Source organism: Hemicordylus capensis, chromosome 5, assembly GCF_027244095.1.
Source record: "Hemicordylus capensis ecotype Gifberg chromosome 5, rHemCap1.1.pri, whole genome shotgun sequence".
NCBI lineage: Eukaryota > Metazoa > Chordata > Lepidosauria > Squamata > Cordylidae > Hemicordylus > Hemicordylus capensis.
This window is the reverse complement of record NC_069661.1, coordinates 218,570,303-218,584,719: the sequence shown is the minus strand read 5'-3', so window position 1 is coordinate 218,584,719 and position 14,417 is coordinate 218,570,303. Positions and strand designations below refer to the sequence as shown.

General features: G+C 45.4%; 1 protein-coding gene across 5 annotated transcripts in view; it reads right to left on the bottom strand.

Annotated features, from left to right (window-relative positions):
* Nucleotides 1-2,742: 2,742 nt before the first annotated feature.
* LGALS2 (galectin 2) overlaps nucleotides 2,743-14,417 on the bottom strand; it is a 50,905-nt gene continuing 39,230 nt past the window's right edge. For 2 of the 5 annotated variants that reach the window (XM_053251570.1, XM_053251571.1), the window contains exons 2-4: nucleotides 7,206-7,288; nucleotides 6,103-6,262; nucleotides 2,743-2,934 (exon numbers count right to left, since the gene is read on the bottom strand). In XM_053251570.1, the coding sequence (XP_053107545.1) occupies nucleotides 2,788-2,934; nucleotides 6,103-6,262; nucleotides 7,206-7,261 (363 nt within the window). In that variant the 5' untranslated portion in view covers nucleotides 7,262-7,288 and the 3' untranslated portion in view covers nucleotides 2,743-2,787. Of the gene's footprint in view, nucleotides 2,935-6,102; nucleotides 6,263-7,205; nucleotides 7,291-7,823; nucleotides 7,888-14,417 lie in introns of those variants that run through there. The other 3 variants (XM_053251568.1, XM_053251567.1, XM_053251569.1) reach the window with 3 other exon arrangements.

Here is a 14,417-nt window from a genome sequence, read left to right as displayed (position 1 = left end):
CATCCTGGACATGACGTCCAATTCCTAGACTGTGCAGGCCAATCCTGGACACGTGGCAACTCTACTTCCCACCCATCTCATGCCTGCTGCACCACTATAGAGGTCATGGAGTATTATTTCTGCAGTTGCCTAGCAACTCAGATTCCTCCTTGCCCAGACTGGGGGAAAAATGTGTTTGGGTTGAGATATTGCTCTACCAGATTCCTAGGAAGAGGCCCATCTAATTAGGCTGCTTGCTTTAGCTCTGACTAATATTTGATGCATAAGGGGCAAGGAGCTCAAATCATCAAAGCAGTAGAAGGAAGGAGCATTCTGGATTGCTGTAGGAACACAGGCGGAAGAATTCTGTCCCCCACTCTTCTAATATCTGGTTCACAAATAGGTTCCTCTGAAAACTGTCCTCCCCTTTCCAGACATCAGCCCTTGTTCTTGTTCTTTGGACTTCCAGCACCAATGAGTTCCAAATGGGACCGAAGTTTTGTTAAAGTTGTGTACACGTCCAAGTGATTCATGATCCTATTTAAAGTCCATCCCCATTTTGGCCTATGTTAACAAATGTGTACTATGATGCAAAGGTTCAGTGGTATATTTCCAACATGGTGCTTTTTCATGAGAAAAACCAAGTCCAGAAGGATTCCCAAAGAATAAGTGTGTATGCACTGACATGCCAAGATTCACTCAGAAATGAGGGTCAAACTGAAATCAAATGACAGGGAAAAGGTATAGGGGGTGTAAGACTAGGGCTGCACAGCTTAGGCCCTCCATCTGTTTTTGGACTAAACTCCCATAATCCCCAGCCACAGTGGCCAATGGTCAGGGATTATGAGAGTTGTAAGCCAACATCTGCAGAAGGGCTGTAGTTGTGCAGTCCTGTGTAAGACGGACTTAATACTCAGAATGCTCCACTCCAGGACAGTCTTTCCTTCAGGGGAATTATCTTTTGAGTCCTGATTCCAGCTCCATCAGATGTTTGCTACATGTTGCCCATGGAAGAATAAAGGGCACAACTTTTCAGAGGTTTTATTCTGTAGCAATTCCACTCCTCCTTTGGATTGAGTAAGATAAGACATGGCAAGGTCTCGTTAATGGCTAACCTGGCTGGAATTCCCCCAAACATAAAGTCAAAGAAAAGATAAAAGCTAGGCCAAAGAAGAATCTTTCTCTTGATGAGTTTCAAAGTACTTAACACCTGGGTGGGTATTTCCCCATGCCGCTGGTCTTGTGGTAAAGGTAAAGTGTGCCGTGGAGTCGGTGTCGACTCCTGATGACCACAGAGCCGTGTGGTTTTCTTTGGTAGAATACAAGGAGGGTTTACCATTGCCTCCTCCCATGCATTATGAGATTATGCCTTTCAGCATCTTCCTATATCGCTGCTGCCCGATATAAGTGTTTCCCATAGTCTGGGAAACATACCAGTGGGGATTTGAACTGGCAACCTCTGGCTTGCTAGTCAAGTCATTTCCCCGCTCTGCCAGTAGTAGCAAGCATAAATTGCCCGTTGTTCAGTAGGGCCTGCCCTGGTTTGCATTTGTATGGGAGACTACATGTAACATATTCCCCTTAGGGGATGGAGCTGCTCTAGGAAGAGCACCTGCATGCTTGCATGCAGAATGTCCCAAGTTCTCTCCCTAGCATCTCCAGACTCCTGCCTGCAACCGTGGGACACTCCTACATGTTTTTGTGTGAATGACTGTACAAGTGTCCATTTTAAAAGTGAACCTGGGTGCAGGCCCCCTCAAATGCAGAGTGCAGATAGAAAGCATACTAAATAACCTGTGTTCAGCATAATGTGTGAATAACCATACCTGTGTACAGATCTGTACATGTGTATACCCATTGTACAAGTGTTGAACAGCATGTGTGAACAGGAGCATCATTAGGAGATGGCCCATGAGACATGGGCCCCCAGTGAATTGCTCAGAGCCCCAAATATCATCAGGCATCTCCATCCTCCATGACCTCTTCTAGCAAGGAAGTGCAGCAGGGGAGGTACCTCCACAGAGTGTGGGAGGGAGCTCCTGGCCTCGCCTAGCTCTTTGCTGCTTCCACCTTCATAGCTGCTGCATTATAGTATTAAGGTACAGGTAAAGTGTGCTATCGAGTCGATTTCAACTCCTGGCTCCCACAGAACACTGTGGTTTTTCTCTGGTAGAATACAGGAGGGGTTTACCATTGCCTCCTCCTGCACAGTATGAGATGATGCCTTGCAGCATCTTCCTATATTGCTGCTGCCTGATATAGTTAGAGACTTTAAAAAACATAGCAATTATTACGTTTGGAGGGGGTATGATTGAGTTTACTTACCAAAGTGGGGCTCTGGGTCCAGGCCCCAAATCTTTAAAGTATCCAGAGGCTAAAGTGTCCCTGCCTGAAGTCTCAAGAGCTTCCTTTACATTGAGCCTAGGACAGCCCCTTCCCATTTCATGTCACAAGATATCTACACATGCCACATAAAGTAGTGGTAGGATCTTGACCTGGCAGCTAGACTGCACCACGGCTGACTGTAGGTGGGGGGTGCCATTCTACCACTTCATTCTGATGCACGTGTAGACCTGGTGACTGTGATTTCTACTGCCAGGTTAGACCCAGAAGGCAATGGGAACCATAGAATGGGAGAGCTTGCTTCTTTAGAGGTGCTGGTGGGAGAATCCCCATTTAAAGCTGTATGCCTAGACTTATCTTTGCACTATTATCAGTTCCTGAAATGTGACAGAACCCAAGAATACGAAGAATTTGAAAGAGTTGGTTTTTCTTTGGAGAGGTTTATTGATAATGCTCAAGAGACTTTCAGTCCTGCTTGAAAGAGATGACTCTGAAGCCACCTTTCACACTCAGGTAGGTGATCTTGTCATAGCCATTCCTGTTGGGGAATTCAGTTTCGTGTCCATCCGGCAGCTTCACCCGGAACTTGTCTCCCAAGAAAAGGAATAAGAGCTTTAGAAGAAGAGGAAATGATAAGTGGCTTGCTTGCTTGCTTGCTTGCTTGCTTGCTTGCTTGCTTGCTTGCTTTCTTTCCTCCCCCCCCACCCCACTCTAACTCCTAATCTAGCCTCCATGCAACAGATGTCCATAAGGACATAGTCCAGCAAAAGAGAGAAGCTAGCCTGACTGGGACGTCAGTACATCATCACCTACCCACTGAGCTGGGATTCTCTTGTCTTTGTGAACTTCCCACAAATACACATACAAGTAGGCATGAGGAGATATCAACCAAAACAAACCAAGGATGATGTGGCCAGTGTAACATCTGGCCAGCAGGCAGCGCTGCAAAAAGGAACCCTGCTCTGCATCTGAATACCTTGGCTGACATCTGTACTAAATTTACTCAGGGAAGTCCCATTGAAATTAAAAGGCCATTAGGCCTGCCCAACTCATAATTTCAATGAGCCTTCTTCAAGTACATTTAATTTTAATCTTCAAGTAAATTTAATTGTCCAGCATCACCAGATTGTGAGTTCATGCTGGGAAACAGGATGGAAGCCTGCACAGGGTAAGTTCATGCTTAGAATTTACATGACAGTTTCTCACATCTCACATCTTTTTGCCATCTGAAAGGACCCTCCGTTTCAGCCAATGAGCCAGATACATCAAGGGGAAAGGAAGGGGACATAAAGATTTACAGGTCAATTATTAGGTCCGAGTACTGTCTATGCTAACAAAAAAACAAAACAGGTTTGGGCATCAAAGCAACCCAATTTCTGTGCTATAAACATTTGATCAATGGAAATCTTATTCAGTCTCCTCTTGGCCTCTGGGATTTCATCAACATTCTCACACCTTTAGACTTCCCCTTTGCAGCCTTAAAGAATTAACAACTTGCTTATTGTCATGAAAGCTGATATCTGTGCTGCAATAATAAAATGTGCCTTTGTGCGGTGCTTGCACAGAATCATGGGAAATACAAGGTCCTGCCTATGGCCTATGGTGTTATTTAAGGACCAAAACAGAAGAGCTCTATGGAATCGAGGCAACCCAAACAAAATCCTTTGCAAAGGTAGGAGATTGTTGCACTGATTGCCAGCACAGAGTGGGAAGGAAAACATCAGTTGTTATTACACTGCTTGGTATATTAGTTACTAGCTTAACCCGCACAGAGCATCTGCGTGCTAGTACTTGATTGCTCCCCTAACCCCCTGCCACCGCCCCCCTCATCTCAGAGACCTCTCCACTCTCACCTGAGCCACACTCCTGCTCCTGCTCCTCCTCCATCTGGTTACTTCCATCCCCCTTACCCCTCTAGGTCACTCCGCCATCCCCCTCACCCCTCTTGGTCACAGATGCAGCGTTAACAGCACCTACTGGCCAAGCTGCAGCCCCCTATCCCCAGAGACATCCCCACCCGAGCCCCACTCCTGCTGCTCCCCACACTCCCCACACTCCTGCTGTTGGGAGCCCTTCATCACTGCCGCCGCCACCATGGTCGCTCGTTCCCCTCAGGCCACTGATAGGCCCAGGTCTGTGCCTTGCCTGCCTGCCTCCCTCCACAATGGCCTCGGTAGCCCGAAACAGCAGCAGTGTTTGACAGGGCCCTTCCTTGTTGCCAATAGGCACCACCATGGCTGCTCGTTCCCCTCAGGCCGCTGACAGGCTCAGGCCCGTCCCTCACCCTTCCTTCTTTCTCTCTTTCCCTCCTTTTTCTCTCTTTTTCTCTCCTCCACTCACTCTTCCCTTCTGTCTTTCTTCCCCTCCCTTCATTTTCTCTCTTTCTCTCTCCCTTCCTGAATTAACAGATCTTGTTCATCTTGTTTCATCATCTAATTCACACAACGGCAGCCTCCTTCTCTTGAAGGGGCTCTTTCCTCCCTCACGACCACTCTTCGCGGACCCCTGCCCACTTATATATATATATATATATATTCATTCCTCTCCTCTACAATCAAGAACATCTTCCGACCATTCCAACTGACCTTAACCTTCACAGGCTCCTTCTCCCTATCTGCATATGGAATCCCCACTGCCCAATTACCACGGTGCCACAGGCTCCTCCTTCCTATCTGCACATGGAATCACCATGGTGCTTCTGCTCTCACGGCTCCTCCTTCCTATCTGCATATGGAATCCCCACTTCCCAATCAGGTGCTTCTGCTCGCGAAGTCTCATGAGAGCTGCCACACATGGGATTAGCTATGGGTATGCCTTAGAAATCACTCCTGGCTACTGCCTCCACCTGAGGTATCAGAAGGAGGGTTGGGTCCAGAAGTACTCCCAAACTGCAAACCTGTTCCTTCTGGGGAGTGTAACGGCATCCAGAACAGGCAGATTTATCCCATTTCCTGAACTGTGGCTTCCTACAGTGAGCATTTCCATTTTGTTTGGATTCAATCTCAGTTTGTTATCTCTCATCCAGCCCATTACTGCCTTAAAGCATTTGGGGAAGTTATGCCATTGCCTGATGAAGCTGACATGGAGAAGTAGATTTGAGTGTCATTAGCGTACTGATAACACCCTGCACCAAATCCCCTGATGATCTCTCCCAGCGGTTTCATGCAGATGTTAAAAAGCATTGGAGACAAAATGGAGCCCTGAGGGACACCATACAAAAACTCTTGCTTCATAGAGCAGCAGTCTCCAAGTAACGCCTTCTGAAATCTGCCCGAGAGGTATGAGCGGAATCACTGCAAAGCAGTGCCCCCTACACCCAGTCCCTGCAGATGATCCAGAAGGATACCATGGTTGATGGTACTGAAAGCCGCTGAGAGATCCAAAAGGACCAACAGAGTCACACTCCGTCTGTCAATTCTCCTTTGGAGATCATCCATCAGGCTGACCAAAGCAGTCTCCACCCCATAACCTGCCTGAAAGCCAGTTTGAAATGGGTCTAGATAATCTATTTTATCCAAGACTGCCTGGAGTTGAGAGGCCACCACCTTCTCAATCACCTTGAGAAAATACATGTGAGACACTCTGGACTCTTTCAGATGGCAAGTGCTGTACAAATGCTAGATATTATTTGGGAGTGGGTTCAGCTCTTGGGGTGTCCCTCTTTTAATCACATGGGTCAGGGAACTATAATCTAAACCAGCCTATTAAATGTTTAGACACCCCACTTCAGCATAGCACATCGATTAAGAATAGTCATCATCATCATCTCAGTGCCCTTACCTTAACCTCTGAGCCTTTGGAGAAAGGCAAATGACGGTCACGCTGCTCTGACTGCCAAGTGTTGGAACATTTGGAGTTGCAGACAATAACCGATTCATTAAAGCGAGGGTTAAAGTGCAAACCCAACTCACTGGAGCTCTGGCCAAGATTAATTACAAAGCTGTGGGGAGACCAAGTGTGGAGATGTGAAAGAAACTCCTGAGCTGCCTATGGAGCTGTCCCATTACGCAGAGGCAAGCTGGACTCTGGTCTTATTGACCAAGTCCCATTGAAAACAGTGAAATAGTTGCAGTTATTTAATAACTTTAACAATTACTGAATGGATATTTTTCAAAGAAGAAAAAGGCATTAGTCAAGCATGGACCTGACTTTTTGTATAAAATTTAAGGGGCAGAGAACATTTAATAAGGTACCCTGTTTGTGGTGAAAAAAGGTTGCCAACACTCAAAATCCCTCTTTTTAGCAGTTGATATTTAAACTGCTTTATCCTGGCCATTTTAGCATGCATCGGCACCACTGTTCCCCCTAAGAGGGATCCCCAGATGTTGTTGACTACAACTCCCAGAATCCCCAGCTGCAATGGCTTTTCCTTGGGGATTATGGGAGTTGTAGTCAACAACATCTGATGGGGATGGGTGAGGTAAAGGAAGGGAGGAAAGGGAATGAGGAGGTGCACAATAGTATTTATTCCACGTTTTCAGAATCTATTATTGGAAGCTAAGAAAGCTCCTCAAGAGTTGGGCAGATCCACACAGGGCTTGCATGGGGGTGCAGGGTCAGCATCAATGGGCAGCTGCTGAGAGCCCAGGGCTCTCAGAAGGGCCCACTGCTGGGTTTTGAGACTACCCTTGTGCCCATAGCCTTCATATGGTGGTAGTGAGCATCTCTCTCGGGTTTCCTTGGGAGCCCAAGGAAGGCAGTTTGCTGAGGGTCCCCTGAAACCTATGGCTGGTTCTGGGCCGCACTCTGTCTTTGGTGATAGAAGCCACATATGCAAAATTGGTTAGATGAACCATTTGTACAAGAACATAAAGGATTTGTACAGAGAGGACAAATGGCCCCCATCCCACTCCATTCAAGCCAGTTCTGTGGTTTAAACTCACCCATTCGTATCATCTGAGATTTTCCCTTTTATCTTCACACTGTCACCTGAATTCATATCCAAGTTGAGGATTTCAAATGTCTCCTAAACGGAAAAGAAAGACTAATAAGAAATTTGTTGGAGAGTAAATGTCATGAAATATAAAAATAATCTCCTTTATATGCACTTTGAGGAATAAAAAAGAATGAATCAATCTTCCATTGGGAGAGGTTTTGGAAATTCCATTGGGGCCAAGAGAAAAATCTTGATTTTATTTCTTTCAAGGTGCCCCCCCCCCCCCCCCGTGAATCCTCCCCTCCGCCAGTTTACTAAAAAGGGAAAATGTGAAAAATAGGGCTGAATGGGCTGGCCCGTATTGGCCTTCAACTGGGATGAACTGAGCACTGGCAAACAAAGAGATTGTTGTTATTCAGAGACAAATAGATTGGCCTGCAGTGCTATTAAGCTGAAACATTTGGATTTAAGCAACTAGGCTAAATCAGCTTTAAAAATCTCCAAGTCCTCTGCCCTACTGGTTGCAAATTGGGCTGCCTTGATAGAAGGACTATAGGCAGAAAGAAAATGGGAATGCCATGAGATTGAAAGGATTCCACCTGCTAGCTAAGAAGAGAACTCTTACAGACATCTTCGGTATACTGTTGTGGCTAAAGGCCGCTTGCTTGTCTGTATTTTTAAAAAGAAGAACCCAGTGGTTTTATATAGGCTTAATTCTTTGGATGTTACATATTAACAATTTTCTAACTTCCACAAATCACAGCTGGGGAAAACCCAGAAACTTTGATCTTGAGAATATTATCCTGGGCAGTTCCTCTACTCAAACAGACTAGGCTAATCAATACCATGATAGATTCCTGGCCCCAGCCTGCTATTTGCTAGCAGTGTTTCTGCAGGGGGAAGCGGGAGCAGATCCTAACATGGGCCCTGTCTGCTAAACTTACTGGAGGTCCTTAGCCCCTGCCAAATATTGATCTTGGTGGGCAAACATGTGCAGCCACCCTGCTGCTGTGTGCAAGAACCTGTGAATTAATGTGGGTGGACATTTTTTACATTTTTTAGTTCTTAGATTTTAGCTTTTTATTAATAACTTTTAATTTGAATCTTTTAAAATTTGTCATTTTAAATGTGGTTTTAGCCTGGTCTTTTAACTTGTTTAATTCTATTACAACAACAACAACAACAACAACCAAAAAACAAATATTTATAAACTGCTTTTCAACAAAAGTTTCCAAAGAGGTTTAGACAGAGAAATAATAAATAAATAAGATGGATCCCTGTCCCCAAAGGGCTCACAATCTACAAAGAAACACAAGTTAGACACCAGCAACAGTCACTGGAGGTACTGTGCTGGGGGTGGATAGGGCCAGTTACTCCCCCCCGCTAAATAAAGAGAATCACCCCATTAAAAAGGTGCCTCTTTGCCCAGTTAGCAGGGTTTACATTGTATCTTATTCTATAAATGTTGCGATTCACCCCAAAGCAGTACTGTACTGGAGGGGCAGGGTATAAATATTTTAAATAAACAAATGATGGGGTGGGGGCAGAGGCGTAACTATAGGGGGGCGGGGGGGCACGTGCCCCGGGCGCCATCTTTTCTGGTCACATGGGGGGCGCCGACATGACAAAAAAATTTTTTTGATTTTTTTTTTTAATTTTTTGTTAATACAAATGTTTCCTGCTCAGTGCAGCAGTGCTGCAGCAGTCAAGGGAGCGCGTCGGCAGCCCATCCCCCATGAGCGGTCCCTTCCGCGCTGCCCGCGCCCCCCCCCCATTGCTTTGCTGGCGCCTGGCGGCCAGTCAGTGGCCTGGCTTGGCAGCGGCGGTGGGCGCTTGTGAGGAAAAACCTAAGTATAATGTAGTATGTTGTGGCGCGGGGGGGGGGGCGGCGCGGGGGGCGCCATTTCAGTGCTTGCCCCGGGCGCCATTTTCCCTAGTTACACCTCTGGGTGGGGGTTGCCACTCCTTTTCTCACCGCCCTGTCTCTCTTGCCTGGCCATTTTGAAGGCTCTAAGTACCAACTTAAAGAGCATGAATAAATGTTGAGCAGCTTGTCCTCCCTCTGATTGCTGCTTGTTCAAGGTGCTAAGGTCTAAACCAGACATGACAGTGACAACCACCAAGCAGACGTTAAAAGAGAAAGAAGTCAATCTCCTGCCAAGAAGGAGAAGGTAAGAGGGGAAGCTGGACATTACTTCCCCTGCAGGTTTCCCCTGAAAACAAGTAAATAAATAATGACTATATACCAAATGTTCTCCAAGCGCTTTTATGAAAAAGAATAAGAAGATGGTCCCTGTCCCCAAAGGGCTCACAATCTAAAAAGAAGCATGGTAAACAACAACAACAGCCACTGGAGGATACACAGGCCCTGGCCCTCTTTATCTTCAGTCCAGCTCTGGGACAGTACACTTCCTATCTACAGGTGAAACTCGAAAAATTAGAATATCGTGCAAAAGTTCATTAATTTCAGTAATGCAAATTAAAAGGTGAAACTGATATATGAGATAGACGCATTACATGCAAAGCGAGATAAGTCAAGCCTTAATTTGTTATAATTGTGATGATCATGGCGTACAGCTCATGAGAACCCCAAATCCACAATCCCAGAAAATTAGAATATTACATGAAACCAATAAAACAAGGATTGTAAATAGAACAATATCAGACCTCTGAAAAGTATAAGCATGCATATGTATTCAGTACTTGGTTTGGGCCCCTTTTGCAGCAATTACTGCCTCAATGCGGCGTGGCATGGATGCTATCAGCCTGTGGCACTGATGAGGTGTTATGGAAGACCAGGATGCTTCAATAACGGCCTTCAGCTCTTCTGCATCGTTTGGTCTCATGTCTCTCATCCATCTCTTGGCATGCCCCATAGATTCTCTATGGGGTTCAGGTCAGGCGAGTTTGCTGGCCAATCAAGCACAGTAATCCCATGGTCATTGAACCAGGTTTTGGTACTTTTGGCAGTGTGGGCAGGTGCCAAGTCCTGCTGGAAAATGAAGTCAGCATCCCCATACAGCTCGTCTGCGGAAGGAAGCATGAAGTGCTCCAAAATCTCCTGATAGACGGCTTCGTTGACCCTGGACTTAATGAAGCACAGTGGACCAACACCAGCAGATGACATGGCTCCCCAAATCAACACAGACTGTGGAAACTTCACACTGGACTTCAAGCATCTTGCATTGTGTGCCTCTCCATTCTTCCTCCAGACTCTGGGTCCTTGGTTTCCAAATGAGATGCCAAAGTTGCTCTCATCAGAAAAGAGGACTTTGGACCACTGAGCAACAGACCAGTTCTTTTTTTCTTGAGCCCAGGTAAGACGCTTCTGACGTTGTTTGTTGTTCAGGAGCGGCTTGACAAGAGGAATACGACATTTGAAGCCCATGTCCAGGATCCGTCTGTGTGTGGTGGCTCTTGATGCACTAACTCCAGCCTCAGTCCAAGGCCTTTTCCTGACAATCCTCTCCAGGCTGCGGTCATCCCTGCTGCTTGTGCACCTTTTTCTTCCACACTTTTCCCTTCCACATAACTTTCTATTAATGTGCTTTGATACAGCACTTTGGGAACATCCAACTTCTTTTGCAATTACCTTTTGAGGCTTTCCCTCCTTATGGAGGGTGTCAATGATGGTTTTCTGCACAACTGTCAAGTCAGCAGTCTTTCCCATGATTGTGATTCCTAATGAACCAGACTGAGAGACCATTTCAAGGCTCAGGAACCCTTTGCAGGTGTTATGGATTGATTAGCTGATTGGAGTGGGACACCTGGAGCCTAGACTGTTGAACCTTTTCACAATATTCTAATTTTCTGGGATTGTGGATTTGGGGTTCTCATGAGCTGTACGCCATGATCATCAAAATTATAACAAATTAAGGCTTGACTTATCTCGCTTTGCATGTAATGCGTCTATCTCATATATCAGTTTCACCTTTTAATTTGCATTACTGAAATTAATGAACTTTTGCACGATATTCTAATTTTTCGAGTTTCACCTGTATATCCTGCATTTGAAAGGGCCTATATACAGGTCCACTTTTTAAATGAGCACATACACAGTCATTCACACAAAAACATGTACATGTGTACAGACACCTGTATGTAATGGGCGATCAAGTAGGGCTATGGTCTTCTGGAAATGAATCCAAGGAATTTATAGCAATGCCTGGGAATAACACCAATATGTTGAACTTGCTGTTCTGATCTAACGAATGGTCAAAGATGATTCAACAGAGAAATTTAAGAGTGACTTAGTCCTTCAAAACAAGAGCAGCTGAAAATGGTAGTATTTGCTTTTCCTTGCCTTGTTTTTTCCAGTGCAGGAAAAAAAGTGTAAGAGGAGCAAGGGAATGAGGGTAGCAACCTGTCACTCTTTTCTCTCTTCCCTTCTCCTAATTCTTTACTTAGACCCCTGCTAACTGGGCAAAGAGGCACCTTTTATCGTGGTGATTCTCTTTATTTAGCATGGGGAAAGTAACTGGCCCTATCCACCCCCAGCACAGTACTTCCAGTGACTGTTGCTGGTGTGTGTCTTATGTTTCTTTTTAGAATGTGAGACCTTTGGGGACAGGGAGCCATCTTGTTTGTTTGTTATTTCTCTGTGTGAACCGCCCTGAGCCATTTTTGGAGGGGCGGTATAGAAATTGAATTATTATTATTTTACACAGTCAGACAGGTGTTATTGACTGGTTTGTTTTATCCAGACATCGAGTCCTTCCCAAGGACCTGGGATGCCAGAATTTTATTGTCAATGTTGTTGCTGTTGTTATAGATATCGTTGCAGAATATAGGCTGTTCCCAGTAAAGCTGCTTTTTGTAATTGGCTGATGGTGATCTCTGTGACCCCTATGGTGTTGAGGTGCTCTTCAAGGTCTTTTGGAACTGCACCCAGGGCGCCAATTACCACTGGGATTATTTGGGTCTTTTTCTGCCACAGCCTTTCAATTTCAATTTGTAGATCTTTGTATTTTGTGATTTTTTTCTATTTCTTTTTCTTCTATTCTGCTATCCCCTGGTATTGCTATGTCGATTATTTTCACTTGTTTTTCTTTCTTCTCGACTACAGTTATATCTGGTGTATTGTGTGGCAGATGTTTGTCTGTTTGTAGTCGGAAGTCCCATAATATTTTTACATTCATTTTCTTCAACTTTTTCAATTTTATGGTCCCACCAATTTTTGGCTACAGGTAGCTTGTATTTTTTGCAGATGTTCCAGTGTATCATCCCTGCTACCTTGTCATGCCTTTGTTTGTAGTCAGTCTGTGTGATCTTTTTACAACAGCTGATCAGGTGGTCCACGGTTTCATCTGCTTCTTTACAAAGGCGACACTTGTTGTTTGTTGTGGATTTTTTGACTTTTACTCTTATTGCATTTGTTCTTAGTGCCTGTTCTTGTGCAGCCTGTATTAAACCCTCTGTTTCTTTCTTCAAGTTGCCATTCTTAAGCCATTGCCAGGTCTTGGTAATGTCTGATTTTCCACTTATATTGTGCAAAAATTGACCATGCAGTGGCTTATTTTTCCATTTTTCTGCTCGGTTCTAGGCATGTGCCCGAAACGTTTCGGAGGCCATTGTAAAGGCCTCCCAAAACATTTCGGGCTAGGGGCCGCTTCGGCGTTTTGGCGCCGGCAGGGGTAGAGCTTTAAGGGTGGGGGAAGGTGTACTCACCCCTCCCGCCGCATTTCCCCCGCCGGCGCGCTGTTGGTTTTAAGCCCCTCCGGGCGGCAGCGTTCCTCCCTGCCACCCCGTTTCTGCCCTCGGCCGGAAGTGGGCGGAAGTCACGAGTGTGCATGCGCACGCCGTGCGCGCGCGTGCACACAGCAGAGGGGCATGCGCACGCGCACGGCATGTGCACGCGCACTCGCGACTTCCGGCCACTTCCAGCCGAGGGCAGAAACAGGGCGGCAGGGAGGAACGCTGCCGCCCCGAGGGGCTTAAAACCGACAGCGCGCCGTTGGGGAAAATGCAGCGGGTGGGGTGAGTACACCCTCCCCCGCCCTTAAAGCTCTACCCCCGCCAGCGCCGAAGATCGTCGTGCACATCCCTACTCGGTTCTTGACTTGTTCTTTCTTGTAGGCCTGTTTTGTTTCATTGGTGTTGAATAGTTTCGCATTATTGACCATTTGAAGTGCATCTTCTTCACTGTCCTTGATATATTCTTCAAGGCCTCTTTTCTCCTCCTCTACTGTTTGATGGACTTGCAGCATTCCTCTTCCACCTGAGCTGCGAGGGAGGTATAGCTATCTACATCACTGCGGGGGTGCAGAGCAAGATTGATGGTCATGATTTTCCTGGTCTTACGATCCAGCGTCTCTAGCTCTGCCTGGGTCCAGTCTATTATTCCTGCAGTGTATCTGATAACAGGTATAGCCCAGGTGTTTATGGCTTGTATGGTGTTCCCGCCATTGAGTTTGGACTTGAGGATTTTTCTAACTCTCCTGATGTATTCACTTCCCATTTTTCTTTTAACTTCAGTGTGTGAGAAGTTATCAGCCTGGAGAATGCCCAAGTATTTGTAATGTTCTTTCTCTTCCAGGTTCTTGATCTTGCTTCCATTGGGCAGTTCTATTCCTTCTGTTTTTCTTATTTTCCCTCTGTTCATTATTAATGCAGCACACTTGTCTAGTCCAAACTCCATTGCTATATCGCTACTGAATATACCGACAGTGTTTAGCAGTGATTTGATTTCTGACTGGGACTTTCCATACAACTTCAGATCATCCATGTACAGCAGATGGTTGATTTTACTTGATGTTTTAGATGTTTGGTATCCGAGGCCTGTTTTGTTTAGTATTTGTGAAAGTGGGGTCATGGCGATTACAAACAACAGAGGGGATAGTGAGTCCCCTTGGAAAATGCCTCTTCTAATGCTAACCTGTCCAAGTGTCTCGCCATTGATTGTTAACTGTGTACTCCACATGATCATTGCTTTTTTTATAAATATCTGAATGTTTTTGCTGACACCAGTTGTTTCTAAACATTTTAGTATCCATGTGTGAGGCAATGAATCAAAGGCTTTCTTGTAGTCAATCCATGCAACACTTAGATTGGTTTTTCTTCTCTTGCAATTTTCTAAAATCATTTTGTCAATCAGCAGCTGGTCTTTTGTGCCTCTAGTGTTTGGGCAATTTCCTTTCTGTTCAACTGGAAGCTGTTTGTTAGTTAATAAGTGTTGCATCACTTCATCTGCTATTATTCCAGTTAATAATTTGAACACTGT